Here is an 18,048-nt window from a genome sequence, read left to right on the forward strand (position 1 = left end):
AAATCAACTGTAGCTCATTAATATTCTGGTTAATTTAATGTACAAAGGGAGAAAGCATAAAGGCTCTATTTTACTTTGTTATTTTTCATTTTTTTCATTACTTTATATCACTTTTTTGCCCCTGAAGCTATTTTTGAATTTGATTTACTTTAAAATAACCACAATCATCTACCACCTTTCTGAAGAACTGGGCAAGTGTCTAAAAGCTGGTGTCAATACTGAAAGAAATTTAATATGACCTGGTATTTCTGTTTTATTGAGTTTTTTTGGTTTTTGTTTTGTTTTTTTCACATTGTACATTTATGTTTATGTTTTTTGGTCTACTCATAGACCCTCTTTGAGCGGGAGGAGCTGACATCCAAGAAAGGAAGAAGTTTTGTTAAGAGAAAATGTTTTTTGATTGGTAAAAAGTTTACCAAATTATTTTATGTCTGCCGAACTCTGAATGACAATACATGATGGAAGTGTGCTTTAAAAACACATATTTAATTACCTTTTCTTTTAAGAGGGAATGTTTGTAATAGTTGAAAGTACTAGATAAGGTGTGTACAAATAAGCTGAGAAAAAGGAAGGAAACAAATCATTTGAGCGGCCCCAATGGAGTTCACAAAATTATGCATTAAAATTAATGTGGTTTCTTCATAGATATCTACTTAATGCTTTTGACACAATCTAATAAACTTATTTTCTGATTAGAAGGGGCTATCAAGGGAGGGACTGTAAAGACATGGCTATGTCGATGACCTGACACCTAAGGAAGAAATAGAAAAATTGAAAAATAGACAAGAACTAAAAACTAATACCAATTTGGGCTCATTTAGTATAAGATTGAATAGCAATTTGAACAGTTTGTGCCTGATATTTTATGTGTACATGGGAGGCACAATTACACATAAGCTTCTTTTATAAATCCAGCAGTCGGTATTTATAAAGTTGTCTAAGAGTAAGTGTCTATTACTGAGTAATTTTCAAAATGCTATCCTTACAAGAGTAGGAAAATAAAATACATACTAGTGTCTTCTCCCTGTAAAAATAACTACATAAAAAAAGTGGTTAAGTTGATAAACTTCATTTAGCTGAAAAGATTCACTTGTATGAAACATTTTTCCCCTGGAGGATGCTGAATAAGTGGAAAGTCAGTTTATAATTAAATTAACAAAGCCTTTTTAATGAAACTTAATAAATTTATTCTTTAAGCAGTTTGGGAAGGCAACTAACTACACCCTTATTTCAGTTCATCATCTGCTGAGTTTTTTCTAAACAGACCTATTGTTGACAGTTAGCTTCTTGCTATTTTATGCTTTTTTTTTTTTTCAGTTTTGGGAAGAAGATTCAGTTAATTATGTGGTTTGTGGTATGTAATTTAAATTCTGCCTCAGTGCCATGTGTTTGTGCGGTTTTTAGTTCTTAACTGAAACTTTGAGGTCAATATTTACACTTCTGGATTTTTTTCCCCCAGAGGAAAACCACCTATTTTGAGCGTGAACTTCTAGGAAGCGTTCAGGGGTGTTTATTTGGACTAAGATTAAGAAAAGGAATTAAGCCATCATATTTTATTCCTTGAAAGTTACTATCCAAGATTAAAGACTTTATATGACTTTTTGGGGGAACCTTTATATAGCTTGATGTTATAGGCTGAGGAAGCATCCTTTGCCCACCATAGGGATCTATGAAGACAGCTCCTTATTTCTTCCTTTTGTCTGGGACTATGGATAAATATTTGACCCTACAGTGCACGTGGTGGATAAACTGTCTTTCTTTTAAAAACAGTAGTATTCCAGATAATCAGCTGTTAGGGCAGAGCTCATTCTTGGTTTTCTGACAGGCAGGGAAATGATCATTCCTAGTTCACAAAGGGAGGACTTCTCTCCTAGGATGTTTTCCCTTCTGGTTGTCTGGACTCTGAATAAAAGCTCTTCTTTGCTAAAGCGATTGCAGTTGAACTAATAATAGTGGGATGTGGTTCCTGTAAATGGAAGCATTAGGTTTATATGTTTGATTTGGCATGTGTTGATCCTTTTAGGGATTACTGTTGGGTCACTGGAATTTAGAGAGAAGGAATATTAGGAAGTGAGAATGACTGACATATCCCAAGGTATGTGAGATTGTCCTTTTCCTTATAGATAAAATTGGAATTGGTTTTATTTTCCTTAATAAAATGGGTTTTTAAAGTTTAAAAAGGGGGGGGCGCCTGGGTGGCTCAGTCGTTAAACGTCTGTCTTCCGCTCAGGTCATGATCCCAGGGTTCTGGGATGGAGCCCCACATCGGGGTTCCCTGCTCTCCGGGAAGCCTGCTTCTCCCTCTCCCACTCCCCTTGCTTGTGTTCCTGCTCTCCCTATCTCTCTTTCTGTCAAATAAATAAATAAAATCTTAAAAAAAATGAAAGTTTAAAAAGAGAAGCATATGCTTAATGATAAGATTGTAGGTGAAATTCAGTTACATTTTATGCTGTTGCAATAAAATTTTACAGATAATCTAAATATTTATAAGCTCTAATTCAGCTATTATTTAGCCATGTAATCTTAGAAAGCACTTTAGTTTTTCTAAACTTTTCTTTATCATTAAAATGGGAATGATAATGGGAAAAATGAAGCTTGTGTAAGAATTAAATAAGAAAACAAAAATGAAAGTCCACTGGGTAGGGAAGATAAGGTGTTGTATATTAAAGTACATGTGGTATTTGGGAGATTCTTATACTAAAAAGTTATTTGTTATTTATCTGAAATTCAGATTTAACTGGAGGTCCTGGGTTTTGTTTTTTCTTTCTTAATCTGACAACTCTAATATTAAAGTATTCTAATATATTCTATTACTGTGAAAGAAAGAAAGAATATTGCCACAAAAAGGAAGAAATATCAGTGGCTTCTTTCTGTTCATCCTCTTATTTTGATTTGGAAAGTGTAGAATGGTAGGATTTATTGACTTTGACCCATAGTAGTGAAGTAGCAATGGAAGTCCTCAAATGCTCAAAATTATTTCCTATATATTTTACAAATTAGAGATTCATTTAGAATACCAGGTCTCTTTAAAAAAAATCCACATATTAAATTAGATATCCCCTAATGTAAACTACTTTAATCAGACTATATAAAAATCTAATAACAAAAATTTGTGGGTAGAGGGTATTGTTATGTGAAATAAGTCAGAGAAAGGCAAAAATGTGATTTCATGCATATGTGGAATCTGAAAAAAACAAATGAATAAAAAATAAACAAAAAGCAGAATCAAATCTATAAATACAGAGAACAAACTGATGGCTGCCAGAGGGGAGGAGGATGGGGGATGGGCAAAATGGGTGTAGGGGAGTGAGAGATACAAGCTTCTGGTTCTGGAATGAATAAGCCACGGGAATAAAGGGCACAGCATAGAGAATATAGTCAATTATATTGTAATAGCATTGTATGGTGCCAGATGGTAGATATACTTGTGGTGAGCACAGTATAAGATACAGATTTGTTGAATCAGTACGCTATACAACTGAAATTAATGTAACATTGTGTGTCAACTATACTCAAATGAAAAAAAAAATTTTTTTTAATGTGAAAACCAAGCAATACTGTGCCTATAGTTCCTCTCAGTAAAAATTACCTAGAACGAAGTCACCCATGTTTCCATTAGGTGGGACATATGCTCTCCAGTTTTATATATATATATAATATATATATATAATATATATAATATATATATATATATTTATAGTCTATGGTTATTGAGGAACCAAAGACTTTTAAGTAGGTCTATCAGTATTTAATATATTTGAAATTTAACTTGAAACACTTAAAAAATTTATCAGCTAATTCATTTAAAAATCATAGTAGTAAGCCCATTACATGTTAACATAAATATTTTCCAAAAAAAAAAATTTAGTGAGAAAAGTGACATTGTTTTACATGTTGCACATCACTTAATATCTGACTTATTCCTGAGTTCTCATATCTGCTTCTACATTCAAACTGTTGCAATATCATGTATTACATAGCTTCTAGAAAATGATACATTCAGGGCGCCTGGATGGCCCAGTTGGTTAAGTGTCTGCCTCCTGCTCAGGTCATGATCCCAGGGTCCTGGGATAGAGCCCCTCATCAGGCTCTCTGCTCAGTGGGAAGCCTGCTTCTCCCTCAACCACTCCCCCTGCTTCTGTTCTGTCTCTCTCTACCAAATAGATAAATAAAATCTTAAAAAAAAGAAAAAAAATATATACATTCATGAGAGAATGAGAATGGAAAAAGGTACATTTATTATTAAAATCATTTTTTTTTCTTGTAGACCCCTGCAAGGATCTCAGGGACTCCTCAGTCATTCCCCTGCCACACTTTGACGACCTCTGTTCTAGATAATATTTTTATCTGTAGAAATTAAAGACTCAATAGAAACTCTAGAAAAAAGGATTCTTTAAAAAAAAACCCTGCATCTAAAAGATTAGTAATTCCACTGTGTCATCACATCTAGTTTGTGTTCATATTTCTCTATTGTCTTATAATTTTCTTATAGTTTGTTATCAAGAGTCAAATAAGGTTCACATGTTATATTTAGTTGATAAGACTTTCAATTTTAATCTATTGGTTCCTCTTCCTCTTTTTTCTTTGCAGTTTATTAGTTGAAGAAACTGAGTCATTTGTTCTTGTACAGTTTCCATCATTCTGGTCTTGGCTGAGTGCATCTCTGTGGTATAGTTTAACATGTTTCTCAATCTCTGTATTTCCTGTAAATTTGTAGTTAGATCTCTAGAGCTTTGATTAGATTTGGTGTTCTTTTTTGGCTGGACTTCTTAGGTGATGATGTGTATTTTCTTTCACATTCCACCAGGAGGATGTCTTTTGTGATGTTAAAATCAATCAGTCTGTTCTGATTTGCATTTCCCGGGTCTGTTCAGGTTTTATCAGCCTAATTCATACATTATAAAATTCCCTATTAGCTTTTCTGTAATGATTTTTAGGATGTATTGCTAATTGTTGCCCTAATCTAATATATCAGTTGGTGTTGGAAAAGGTGATATTCTAATAATCAAGCCTGTTAGCTGAGATTTCTTCGGTCAGAGAAGACCTTTTCCTCATCTACTCTTCCATTAACTTGAAATAACATTTGTATAGAAAGGGCCAGAATAAAATTTTGGATAATTTTTTCTCTCTATCTAGAGATTTCCATAGTAATTAATTGGTGACCTAGCAATCTCCAAAGATGACTGGAGAGTTTTTTTTTTTTTTCTGGTTTTCTTTAGTATTCTGAATTTATCAATTTTTGCCTTCCATTCACCATTCCTTTCAGATGTTCAAAGGGTTCTATCTTTTTGACAAGTGGAAGCCCTTTCATGTTGGCTCCCTTTCCCTTGGTACAACCTCAGTTGATTTTGATAGTTTACTTGTTTCCTGGAACAAGAGGTATTAAACTCATCTTGTACATTTCTTTCTTCAGATGTGGAATCAGGTATGTGACCCTAATTCCTTTCAGTGGGAAATGGTATTTAGAGATCATAATCTGGGTGACATTTATGTTTGTTCCTAAAAGGTTGTCATTGTTTATAGGCCTTTTGGTGGACAGAGCTAGGAAAACTGTATTTTATAGAAAGGAAAATAATTCATGAGTTCTAGATGCTATTTCAGATTCATTTATAAGATTACCGAGTTTGGGGCACCTGGGTGGCACAGTTTGGTTGGGTGTTCTACTCTTGGTGTTGGCTCAGGTCATGATCTCAGGGTCATGAGATTGGGCCCCATGTCAGACTCCACGCTCAGCATGGAGTCTACTTGAGGATTCTTTCTCTCCCCCTCTGCCCCTCCTGCTCATGCTCTCCATCTCTCTCTCTCTCAAAAAAAAAAAAACAGAGATTTTGCTTTATTTTTTATTCTACATTTTTTTTTCTTAAACTGAAAATATTGGTTCTAAAAATATGATTATGAAATCACAAAATTTTAGGGAGGCCTTGTTCTGTTTTATTAGAAGATTGGGGCCTAAAATGCCTAGAGGGGCCAGGTAGCTAACAAATAAATCAGGCCTGTTGAGAGAATCAATAGGGAATGACAGGGGCTGATAAACTGGAGAGCATATGTCCCACCTAATGGAAGCATGGGTGACTTGGCTCTAGGTAATTTTTATTGAGAGGAACTACAGGCACAGTATTGCTTGGTTTTCACATTAAAAAAAATTTTTTTTTTCATTTGAGTATAGTTGACACACGATATTACATTAATTTCAGTTGTATAGCAACTGAATACACAAGTGTATCTACCATCTGGCACCATACAATGCTATTACAATATAATTGACTGTATTCCCTATGCTATGCCCTTTATTCCTGTGACTTATTCATTCCAGAACCAGAAGCTTGTATCTCCCACTCCCCTACACCCATTTTGCCCATCCCCCATCCTCCTCCCTTCTGGCAACCATCAGTTTGTTCTCTGTATTTATAGATTTGATTCTGCTTTTTGTTTATTTTTTTATTCATTTGTTTTTTTTCAGATTCCACATATGCATGAAATCATATATTTGCCTTTCTCTGAGTTATTTCATTTAACAATACCCTCTAGGTCCATCCATGTTGTCACAAACAGCATAACCTCATCTTTTTTTTGGCTGTGTATATTCCACTATATGTATTTATATATATATATATTTTTATGTTTTATATTTCTATATTTCATATATATTTTATATATATGATATATATATATATACACATATATATATATATAACATTTTCCTTATCCATTCATCTGTCAGTGGACACTTAAGTGGTTTCCATGTCTTGGCTATTGTAAATAATGCTGCAATAAAGAGGGGTACATATACTTTTTTGAATTAGTGTTTTTGTTTTCTTTGGGTAAATACCCAGTAGTGGAATTACTGAATCATATGGTCATTCTATTTTTAATTTTTGAAGAACCTCCCAACTGTTTTCACAGTGGCTGCACCAATTTACATTCCCACCAATAATCTATGAGGATTCCTTTTGCTCTATATCCTTGCCAACAACACTTATTATCTTTTTGGATTTTAGCTGTTCTGAAAGGTATAAAGTAATATCTCATGGTCTTGATTTGCATTTCCCTGATGATGAGTGTTGTTGAGGATCTTCTCATGTGTCTTTTGGCCATCGGTATGTCTTCTTTGGAAAAATGTCCATTTAGGTCCTCTGTCCATTTTTTAATCAGATTGGGTTTTTTGGTGTTTAGTTGTGTGAGTTTTTTTTAGTATATTTTGGGTATTAACCCCTTATCAGATAGATATATCAATTGCCAATATCTTCTTCCATTCAATAGATTGCCTTTTTGTTTTGTTGATGGTTTCCCTTGCTTTGCAAAAGCTTTTTATTTTGGTGTAGTCGCAATAGTTTATTTTTGCTTTTGTTCCCTTGCCTTAGGAGATGTATCTAGAAAAATGTTGCTATGGCTGATGTCAGAGAAATTACTGCCTGTGTTCTCTTTTAAGTAGTTTTATGGTTTCAGGTCTCACATTTAGGTCTTTAATCCATTTTGAGTTTATTTTTGTGTATGGTGTTAGAAAGTGGTCCAGTTTCATTCATTTACATATAGCTGTCCGGTTTTCCCAACACCATTTATTGAAGAGATGGTCTTTTCCCCATTGTATATTCTCACCTCCTTTATCATAGATTAGTTAACCATATAAACATGGGTTTATTTCTGGGCTCTCTATTCTGTTCCTTTGATCTATGTGTCTGTTTTTGTGCCAGTACCATACTGTTTTGATTACTACAGCTTTGTAGTTTATATTAAAGTCTAGGATTGTGATACTGTTACTGAAAGACCCAAGTTTGACTGCTCATCACCTGAAAAGCCAATACTCAAGAGATGAATTCTGATTGGAAAGGCATATGAGCTTTATTCAGGAGATCCACCACCTGGGGAGAAGGTGGACTCTTGTCCAGAAACCAACTCCAGGGTTTCTGCCTGGCCCAAAGATTTTTAAAGGAACTTTAGGGCAGTTATTCAGTAAAAAGGAGCATAGTGGTCTTTAACACTTCTTGATTGTGTGCAGACTCAGTGGTGCCAGCTACAGACCTTATCATGGTGCTCAGAGGTTGTGTATTGGTGCCCCGGGGTGGGGGAGGGAGGTTGTTCAAAAGGATTTGGTTCTGGGTTTTTCTAGGAAACAATACAGAATCTATAGATACACCAAGAAAGGTTTAGTTAATCCATCAGTCAGGGCTAAAGGTGCTTGCTAAAACTTATAGACTACTAAGTTGGCTGGAGGGGCAGAGGCCGCGGATTCAATACGATTTTCTTTGTTTTTCTTCAGGGTCTTTTTGTGGTTCCATACAAATTTTAGGGTTGTTTGTTCTAGTTCCGTGGAAAATGCTGTTGGTGGTTTTTGCGTTTTTAAAAAGAAGATATAATCTAGGTGTATTATGTGAAATTATTTAGCTATTAAATATTGACAACTGGGGCGCCTGGGTGGCTCCGTTGGTTAAGCGTCTGGTCATGACCTTCAGCTCAGGTCATGATCCCAGGGTCCTGGGAACGAGCCCACTCAGCGGGAAGCCTGCTTCTCCCTTTCTCTCTCCCTCTGCCTGCCACTCTCCCTGCTGTGCTCTCTCTCTGTCAGTAAATAAAATCTTTAAAAAAAAAAGAGTTAAATAACTATTGACAACTAATTCAAATGTTTAAAGGGGCTAAACAAGTATTTTCTGCCATAGGCTTTTAGTTTGTGACTTCTTGTGGACAAGCTCTAAGGAACCGATGGTTAAACTAGCCTTTCAGGTTCTTGTAGACCTCAGGCAACCTGAAAACTGCAGTGGGAAAGAGCAGGAGGAAGAGGACTTAATCATCTTGGTTTTGCTAATTGTGATGCATTTATTTATCTAACTTCTCTTTTTGAGCTTTTTAAAAAATTTAAATAGCTCTATTGATCATTAATTTTGCTTTTTGTTTCTTTTTTCACATTCAAAATAGGAACTGACAACATCTCAGGAAAGTGGTGGAAATGTTCTTCAGATGATGTACGAGAAACCTGAACGGTGGTCTTTTACCTTCCAGTCATATGCCTGCCTCAGTCGAATACGAGCCCAGCTTGCCTGTCTTGATGGCAAGCTCAAAGATGCAGAGAAACCTGTATTATTTTTTGAACGATCTATATATAGTGACAGGTATATATAAATGACTTGCCTTTGTCATTCTGGAATCGTGGCTTGGAACTGGGATTTTTATTTCTGTTTCTGATAATTAAAGGAATAAGAGAGGCTGTGTTGAGGATTTGAGATGCAACATTACCTTTAGCAGTTTGGTAGCAACGGCATTCTCTAGTTTTAGCATTAATAATTGCTAGCTTCCATGGAAACTTTAGGGAATATTATAGCCATCTCATTCAGTTTTGCAGAGAAGTTTTTTTTCTTCCAACCCTCTTAAAGTTTTCATCTACTCTGGTTAAGTCTGGATCTATATTCAAGACTTGCATCTTGAGCAAGATCAAGAATCTCTAAGGGGGCCTTAGAGTTACCCTGCTTATGCAAGGATTCTTTTAAGCTAGAGAGTTGGCTCAGAACAAATGTTCTCAAACTTTGGTCTCAGCATCCCTTTTCATTCTTAATATAATTATTGAAGAGCCCAAAGAGCTTTGTGTCTTACTGATATTTATGTTATTAAAAATTAAGATTGAAAAATATAAAGAACATTTACTAATTTATTTAAAATTAGTAATAATAAACCCATTACATATTAGCATAAATAACATACTTGTAAAAATTATATTTTTCAAAACAAAAAAATTAGAAGAGGATTGTTTTATATTTTTGCAAATCTCTTTAATGTCTAAATGGGAGATAACTGGATTCTCATTTATGCTTCTATATTCAATCTGTGTACCATGTGGTTGAAGTATTGTATATACAGTAATCTGGCCTCTCATGGAACCCTTGGAAAGATCTTGGGGACTAGCAGGGGTCCTTACACTACATTTTTGAGAACTGCTGGCCAAGAACATATTTCTTGTAGTTGGAGATATTCTATTGATTTTTTCTGCTGTCTAAGGCATTATCTGCCATGCATTTTAGGAGAATGTTCCATGTCCATTTAGTAGATTTATTTTCTCTTTTCTATTTCTTTGTGTTTTTTGGAAAGGAATTATGTTTTGATGTAGACTCTCTTTCAGGTATGTCTTTGCATCTAACTTGTATGAATCTGACTGCATGAATGAAACAGAGTGGACAATTTATCAAGACTGGCATGACTGGATGAATCAACAGTTTGGCCAAAGCCTTGAACTGGATGGAATCATTTATCTTCGAGCCACTCCAGAGGTGAGACTCAATAAAAATTTGCTTGCTAGGGCGCCTGGGTAGCTCAATCAGTTAAATGTCTATCTTTGGCTCAGGTCATGATTCCAGAATCCCAGGATCGAGCCCCGAGTCAGGCTCCCTACTCAGTCGGGCTCCCTGCTCAGTGGGGAGTCTGTTTCTCCCTCTCCTTTTGCCCCTCCCCCGTGCATGCTCTCTGCCTTCTCACTCTCTAAAATAAATAAAATCTTCAAAAAAAAAGTGTTTTAAAAAAATTTGCTTGCTCCATTGACAATTTAAAGTAATATTTAGAAGTCCTTTTAGTGGTATGCAGTGAAGGCAATTTAGTTTAACTCCACTCCCTACTCTCTACTCCCCACATCCAAATTAGAAACTCAAACTGTATAGATAGAAGTATTCTCTTTTCCCAGCAAAGAAGAAACCCAGATTTGGCAAGTTGCTCTGTTAGGCCCTTCTCTGTGCTTCCTCAGTTTTGTTCTTCATTATTTCTTCCCAACTTCTGCAAGGTCTCTTATCTATCACAACTAGATTAAAAAATTTGCTCAAGCAGCTCCTAGAATATAGGCTTCTTGGTCTGAGACCGGGTATTTTAATTACTGTTGAATTTCCATTGCCTAGAACAGGGCCTACATACATAGTAGGAACTCAGCAAATATTTGTGAATGAATCACAAAGTTGATGAAAGTCCATTTCAAGAAATCTTTTATGTTTGTTCATGGGTCGGACTGGATAGCAGCTTCAGTTGAGACTTAGAGGACCCTTACCATTTTCAGTTAAGGGAGCTTACTTGAAAATGTGCCTTTCGTGATAGGTTATAACATAGCCATTCTTTTTTTTTTTTTTTTTTTTTTTTCAAGATTTTATTTATTTATTTCAGAGAGAGAGACAGAGATAGCAAGAGAGAGCAGGAGTAGGGAAGAGAGGGAGAGGCAGTTGCCCTGCTGAGCAGGGAGCCTGATGCGGGGCTCCATCCTAGGACCCTGGGATCATGACCTGAGCTAAAGGCAGATGCTTAATGAGCTGAGCCACCCAGGCGCCCCCATTCTTGTTTATATATGAAATTATGTAATGAATCCAGGAAGTGGATTCCTTTCATAAAGCTAACCTAAATAAGAGCTTACTTTATTAACAAATTTCTGGTTTTCGTGCTTACATTCCAGTTTTTCTATGTTTTTTATTCCTGTGTCTTCCCTAAGCCACAAAGTAGGCTCTGATGAATATAAATGTCATGACTTCTAGCCTGAAAGAATACTGTGTTGTTATTGAAGCTGAATTTTCAAAGAAACTAGGTTTCGGATTCCAAGTGATGATTTTGTTCTTTTTAATATCAAGGAAGCCAGAATTTAACAATAATTTTGAAATTCACTTTTTTATTTTTTGAAAAGAATTTTTTGTTTTTAATTAAGAAAATAGTAAATGCAAATGTAGAACATAAAGAATACTAATAATTTCATTTTGCTAGAAAATATAGCCAATATCTTAAAGTCTATAAACACAAAACTTTGATTTCATCAATATTATTTATAATATCTTTTGATTGCAGGATCATTTAAGTATTTGAAAAGAAGATTTATAATAAATTTTGCAGCACAGTTTGTATATTGAACTTTTTACTGAACTTATTTTATACAGTATTTTTCAAGTATGGATCCCATAAGTTTATAGACTGAAAGTACTAATTGGTTTAGAGACACCAAATGGTTGAAAAGCAAAAGGAGGGAAAAATGAACTATTTCAAATTTCTAGAAGGAATAAATGGAGATTTTGGCTAGCATAACTAAAGAGATACTAGAGAAGAAAAATTTAATGGCCGCAGACAAGAATAATTGTTCCTTGCCCCCAACCTCTTTCTTATTGTTTGCTTTTAGAAATGCTTGAATAGAATATATTTACGAGGAAGAAATGAAGAACAAGGCATTCCTCTTGAATATTTAGAGAAGCTTCACTATAAGCATGAGAGCTGGCTACTGCATAGAACACTGAAGTAAGACTTCCTTAAAGACCTTTATCAAATTTTAATCTAAACATGTACAGATTTTCATTTTCAGCCATTTTTATTTTGAACTAGTATTATAGGATCTCCCAGAATTAGGTGTGAATTTTGCTTCTTTTTATTGTAATGAGATCCTATTTTCTTAAAATTTTTATAGCTGATCTCCTCCAGTGGTATTGACAGCATGATATATGGAATTTAAGTGATGAAGTAGGAAATATATCTGTGTGCAGATATATTAGGTACTCACTTTCAGAGAGGATTTAAGATAAGATACTTCAGATTTATCTTTTAGATCAAGGCTTGGGAGGTACTATAGCACAGTTATTAAGAGCATGGACTTTGCTGTCATTAGTCAGATCTTGGATCCAATCCAGGTTTGTTAGTGTGTAACCTTAGGCATGCATCCCCTGAGCCTCAGAGTGACCTTCCTGAGCTTTAGTTTTCTCATCTTCAAAATGCAAACATTCCTTACTTTAGGGGAAGTTTTTGGTTTTTGAGAAGAATTACATGTCATAATGCCTAACTTTATATATTTTATACTTGAGATTTTTAGATATTAGTATTATTATATAGTAGTAAGTCTAGGGGAGAAAGAAGGGGCTTCCAGATAAAGTACTTGCTGGATAAATTTAATGTAAAATGATTGACAACATTTTGATTTTCCAGAGATAGTATAAGAGTGAGTTTTTAGTGTTTGTCTTTTATTTATTGCTTTTTCTAATTTTTTTTTTCCATCTCTCTCTTTTTTTAAAATAGAACCAACTTTGATTTTCTACAAGAAATCCCTATTTTAACACTGGATATTAATGAAGACTTTAAAGACAAACACGACGGTCTCATTGAAAAGGTAGATTTATACAAAGACTGTACACTAATATTTGTTTTGTCTTATCTAGAAAAGTGTTGTAACTTGTGAGAAAACAATTTTCTAACAGAAAAGAATACATAAAATTACAGTAAGAAATAGTTAAGAGCTTTAGAGGGGTTTAGACCTCAGATAATAATCCTCTTTAAATTCTAGTTTTGTGGCCTTACCTAGAATGAGGAGGTTCTTTTATCCTTTAGTCCCTTTATCTGTAATATAGGGATAATCACATTAACAAAAGTTCTTAGTCACCCCCTTCTCTGCTTTGTTCCCTATTCTTCCCCTCTTCCCTCTATCACCAATCTTTAGGTATTTGAATAATAAACTACTTGTGAAATTAAATTCATCTTTTTCAACTAAATTCAGTATGGAAGATATTTGAAGTTGTAGGATAAAGATTTCATCCATTTTTATATTAGCTAAAGTCTTGAGATTAGAGGATTTTTAGTTTTGAGTTTTATGTGGGACCTTGTCAATGAAGAATTGGCATTGCCTGATCATTGAGTCATTGTCCTAATCAGAGTTAATCTATCATCTATGTATTTGGGAGCTGATTACATTCTATTAGTGAATGGTGCCTGTACTGATAAAGGGACTGGGAGAAAACCTATTGATGTACACTTGAGAGAGAATAGTAATGAGAACTGTATAATAAATATCCCGTTATCCATGTTAATTAACTTAGTGGTGATCCAAGATCTAAAAACGAAGCCGCATTTTTTTGGTTTGTTTAGTTTTAAGAGAAATTTGATGTTTTTTTTCTCCTTCATAAAATGCCTGCTATTTACTGTAACAGAAACCTGATATTCATAACGGATATATCTCAAGAATTTTGAAAATCTCAACATTTATTATTAAACACTCTGTAGCATATAGTTGTTTTTCTCAGGATAGAAATAAAGTATAAAGCGTATCTGGAAAATTCAGATGACGTCTTCATACCATAATGATGTTAAAAATATAGGATATAGGGGCGCCTGGGTGGCACAGTCAGTTAAGCGTCTGCCTTCGGCTCAGGTCATGATCCCAGGGTCCTGGGATGGAGCCCCGCATCGGGCTCCCTGCTTGACAGGGAGCCTGCTTCTTCCTCTTTCCCTGCTCATGCTCTCTCTCTCTCTCTCTCTCGCTCTCTCTCTCAAATAAATAAAACTTTAAAAAAAAATTTTTAAAAATAGGATATAATTCATTTGTAATACTATGAACATAAATGAAATAAAATTAAATCAGCCATTGTAATACTAACAGCCAACCAACATTTTTAACTGAGTTGAATCTATAAAACCACCTTTTAATTTTATCTAACACTTCTGTTTTGACTAAGAATCGTCTTTAAATGTTATTGTTTACTTTTACTTTCATTAATAATGCTAGTAGTTGGCTTTCTTTTTCTTACTGAAATCCATAACTGACATACAATGTTATATATAGTTTCAGGTGTACAACATATTGATTCCACAATTCTATATGTTACGCAATGCTTACCACCATAAGCGTAGTCACCATCTGTCACCATATAACGTTATTACAATAGTTATTTTTTAGGTATTTCTTTTTTAGGTATTTCTTTAGGTATTTTTACAAGGCAATAATCTTCGTTTCTTCAGAAGAAGTACTGTGTCATCTAGAATTTATGGAGAACAGAATCTTTTTGCATTGTGATGTTGGTCAGTTGGTTAGGTTCATTCACAACTTATATGACGTTTCCTTGCATATTAACATCACAGATTTGTATACATGATTCAAATTTGTGCTTCAGAAAAATTACAAAGTTTACATGTCTGGACCTTCAGAGTTGTTTAAATCATCACAATTACTTATGTTTTTGGTGCTAAAGCTGTACGTCAGTGGTCTATGTTATTATAAAGAGATAATGAAATTGTGTTAAGGCTGTTATAGAACTGTATCAGTCTTAGATGTAAACTTAATAACTCCTGTAATGACATTTTGGGTCATTTATCTTTTTTTTTTTTTAAGATTTTATTTATTTATTTGACAGAGAGAGACACAGCGAGAGAGGGAACACAAGCAGGGGGAGTGGGAGAGGGAGAATCAGGCTTCCCGCAGAGCGGGGAGCCCGATGCGGGGCTTGATCCCAGGACCCTGGGATCATGACCTGAGCGGAAGGCAGACGCTTAATGACTGAGCCACCCAGGCGCCTCAGGTGCCCCTAGGTCATTTCTCTTTTACTACCGAAGTACTAATATATCTTTTGAAAATAAATGCTGTGGCTTTGTGACGGAGTTACTTATACAGTTTGGGTCTTCAGCTGTTCTATACTATTAAATAGAGATGAAAATTAGACATTTCCAATTAGTCAAGGAATTACATTAATATTTGTTTCCTCCCCTCAGGTCAAAGAATTTTTGAGCACTTTGTGATTTTGCTGAAGACTACAGGCAACCAGATGATTCCAGCTTTGTGTATCTTCGTAGCTCAATATTGATACAAGTCTCTAGAAAACACAGGTTTTTTACCATTTTTGTTCCAAGAAAAAAATTGTTTTGATGAATTCTATATAAAAGTTTATGAGCAGTTTCTTTCTGGCTTTAAAAAAATAAGACATCTAATTATCTCTCACAACAAAAAGTCTAGAGGTAGATGGTTCCAGAGTAAGTACTGGCTAAATTACATCATAAAGGACCCAGCCTCCTTCTGTTTTCCCCTCTATTATTCTCCTCAGCAGGTTGTCTGCCCATCCCCCCTTGCTTCTTATTTCACTGGTGACCAGTTTCTTCACTGGGAACTTTAATATTACATGTAAATGGTAATGTGACCTGTGTAAATTAGTGTACCTATTACAAGCTGAAAAGTGGAATTTAAGGAATCCCTAAAAAAGGATTATGAAGTTTTATTTTAAATACTTTTGATCAAGTGTCTCCCCTTCCATCTTAATTTATGTGGAAGATAAGACCAGTTTAGCATTTAATCACTTCATTGATATTTATGAATGTGTCTATACCTCATTAATAAAGGAGCAGGTCAGACTTTGTTTAACAGCATAACTTATCAGTATTTAATCTTTTTTTCCTGCTTTTGTTTCCACATTTGTGGTATGGGTGAGACTGCATCTTTTTGCATGGGATTTTAGAGGATTAAAGAGGAAATGATAACTTAAAATGTTTCTGTATTTAAAAGATAAATGAGTTTAAAGATTCAATTTATATGGAGCTTAAAATAGCTACCTACTTTCTCTCAGACCATTCTTTTAGAATGGAATATTACTCTTATAGGTAAAAGATGGTTTAAATTATTATTGTCTTTAACTCATTTGAAGTGAAATTATAGTTTTCCCTAAATTTCTTCCTATTTTTATCGGTAAAAATTTATTGGAACATAACAAGGGATAAATAAGGTTTTCTATTTTATTTTTTGTTGACCCTGTTCTGGGAATGAGTAGTTTTTCTTTACCTTTATACTTGGTGAGAAGTCAAAACAGAAGCTGAAGACAAGATTATCTTCTTAGCAGTGCAGTCTCTTTTATCCCAGCTCTTACTTCCTGCCCTTACTTTCTTGCTCTGTGGATTAATTAGGCAGCCTGCTATTTTCTTCTTCTTTTTTTAAGTTTTTATTTATTTATTTTTTTAGTAATCTCTATACCCAACATGGGTCTCCAACTCACAACACCAAGATCAAGAGTGCATGCTCTTCTGACTGAGCCAGCCAGGCACCCTGGCAGCCTGCTATTTTAAAGTTTAAATGAAAGTCACACATTTCTGCTTTGAGAACATCATGATCACTCATCACTTCACAGTTTGCTTTGCTTCTCTGTAGGGTTTATACCTTAGGGTTTTTTCCTCCTCCTCTAAATTACTGATAAAAATCATCTTGTTTTATATGTTCTGTATCTTGAAAGCATTATCATTTTTGTTAAGTATATATAAGGAAATATAATAGTAAAGAAGACAAGGAGGTAGAATAGTTGTAATTTTTAAAAATCTGCATGGATTCATTTTAGGTCTGTAGATAAAGTTTGTTTAGTTAAGGTGTGTAGTGTTTTTTCTATGTATTTAACCTTTCTACTTGACATTTTGGAAAAATTCTGTTTTTGAAATGAGGGGAAGAGTCACTTTGACTTTGAAACTCGTTTTCCTTTTTAAAATGTCATTTTTTGTTTTGGTTTTTTGATAATCAAGGATGATAATTTTGTAGGTTAAACGTTCCAGATGCACTGATCTTTTGAAAGGGAGACTTTGTCTCAAGTTCTACACTCACCATGACTATTGAAACTATCTCATGATATTGTATGGGGTTTTTTTGTTTGTGTTTGATACAAATAAATTTGCTTACTAAATATTGGCTTAATAAATAAGTATAAATCTCATGAACTGTGATAGAGCTATACCATTGAAATGATTATCTTTTTAAAATTAAAATTTATTCTACTTTTGAAGAAAAAATTATGAATATAAAAAAGTGACAGTGGTTTAAATAACATTGATTCTGTTTTAAGTGAAGACATAATTTAGAGATTTTTAGTAACCTCTAGAAATGTTTAACTTAATGCCTTTTTAAAATCTGTAGAATTGAATAAAAGCTTAAAAAATGTGTTTGTTATGACTCAAAAGCTGTACCATTGGGTGGGTACAAGAGTATTGAGCCTAGAAGTCTGAATTATCTCTTTGGATCCTATTTCCCATACTAGATCATCTTACATCAGACTATATGTACTAATTTTTATAGTTGACTCTTTTAAGAAGGTAATTTTAATTGTGCATTCCCTCATCAGAATATTTTCATCTTCTATGTCTGAAACTTTGAGCACGGTATACTGAACCCCCTAGAAATTAGGTCTGTCATATTTTAAAGGACATAGAGTCCCAAAGTATTTTTTATAGAGAGATGTAAATTTTATTACCTCCAGAAATGCTAAACCAGATTACAGACCTTATTTGGATTTTATCAGTCTCTCTCTCTCTCTTTTTTAACTTTTTAAAATA

General features: G+C 34.2%; 1 protein-coding gene across 1 annotated transcript in view; it reads left to right on the forward strand.

Moving 5' to 3' along the window:
• Positions 1 to 17,656, forward strand: part of DCK (deoxycytidine kinase) — a 31,284-nt gene extending 13,628 nt beyond the window's left edge. The window contains exons 3-7 of the mRNA XM_036108822.2: positions 8,911 to 9,104; positions 10,106 to 10,253; positions 12,119 to 12,234; positions 13,003 to 13,093; positions 15,463 to 17,656. Coding sequence (XP_035964715.1) covers positions 8,911 to 9,104; positions 10,106 to 10,253; positions 12,119 to 12,234; positions 13,003 to 13,093; positions 15,463 to 15,489 — 576 coding nt within the window. The 3' untranslated portion in view covers positions 15,490 to 17,656. The remainder of the gene's footprint in view (positions 1 to 8,910; positions 9,105 to 10,105; positions 10,254 to 12,118; positions 12,235 to 13,002; positions 13,094 to 15,462) is intronic.
• The last annotated feature ends 392 nt before the right edge of the window (positions 17,657 to 18,048 follow it).

The sequence above is a fragment of the Halichoerus grypus genome, chromosome 3 (genome assembly GCF_964656455.1).
Source record: "Halichoerus grypus chromosome 3, mHalGry1.hap1.1, whole genome shotgun sequence".
NCBI lineage: Eukaryota > Metazoa > Chordata > Mammalia > Carnivora > Phocidae > Halichoerus > Halichoerus grypus.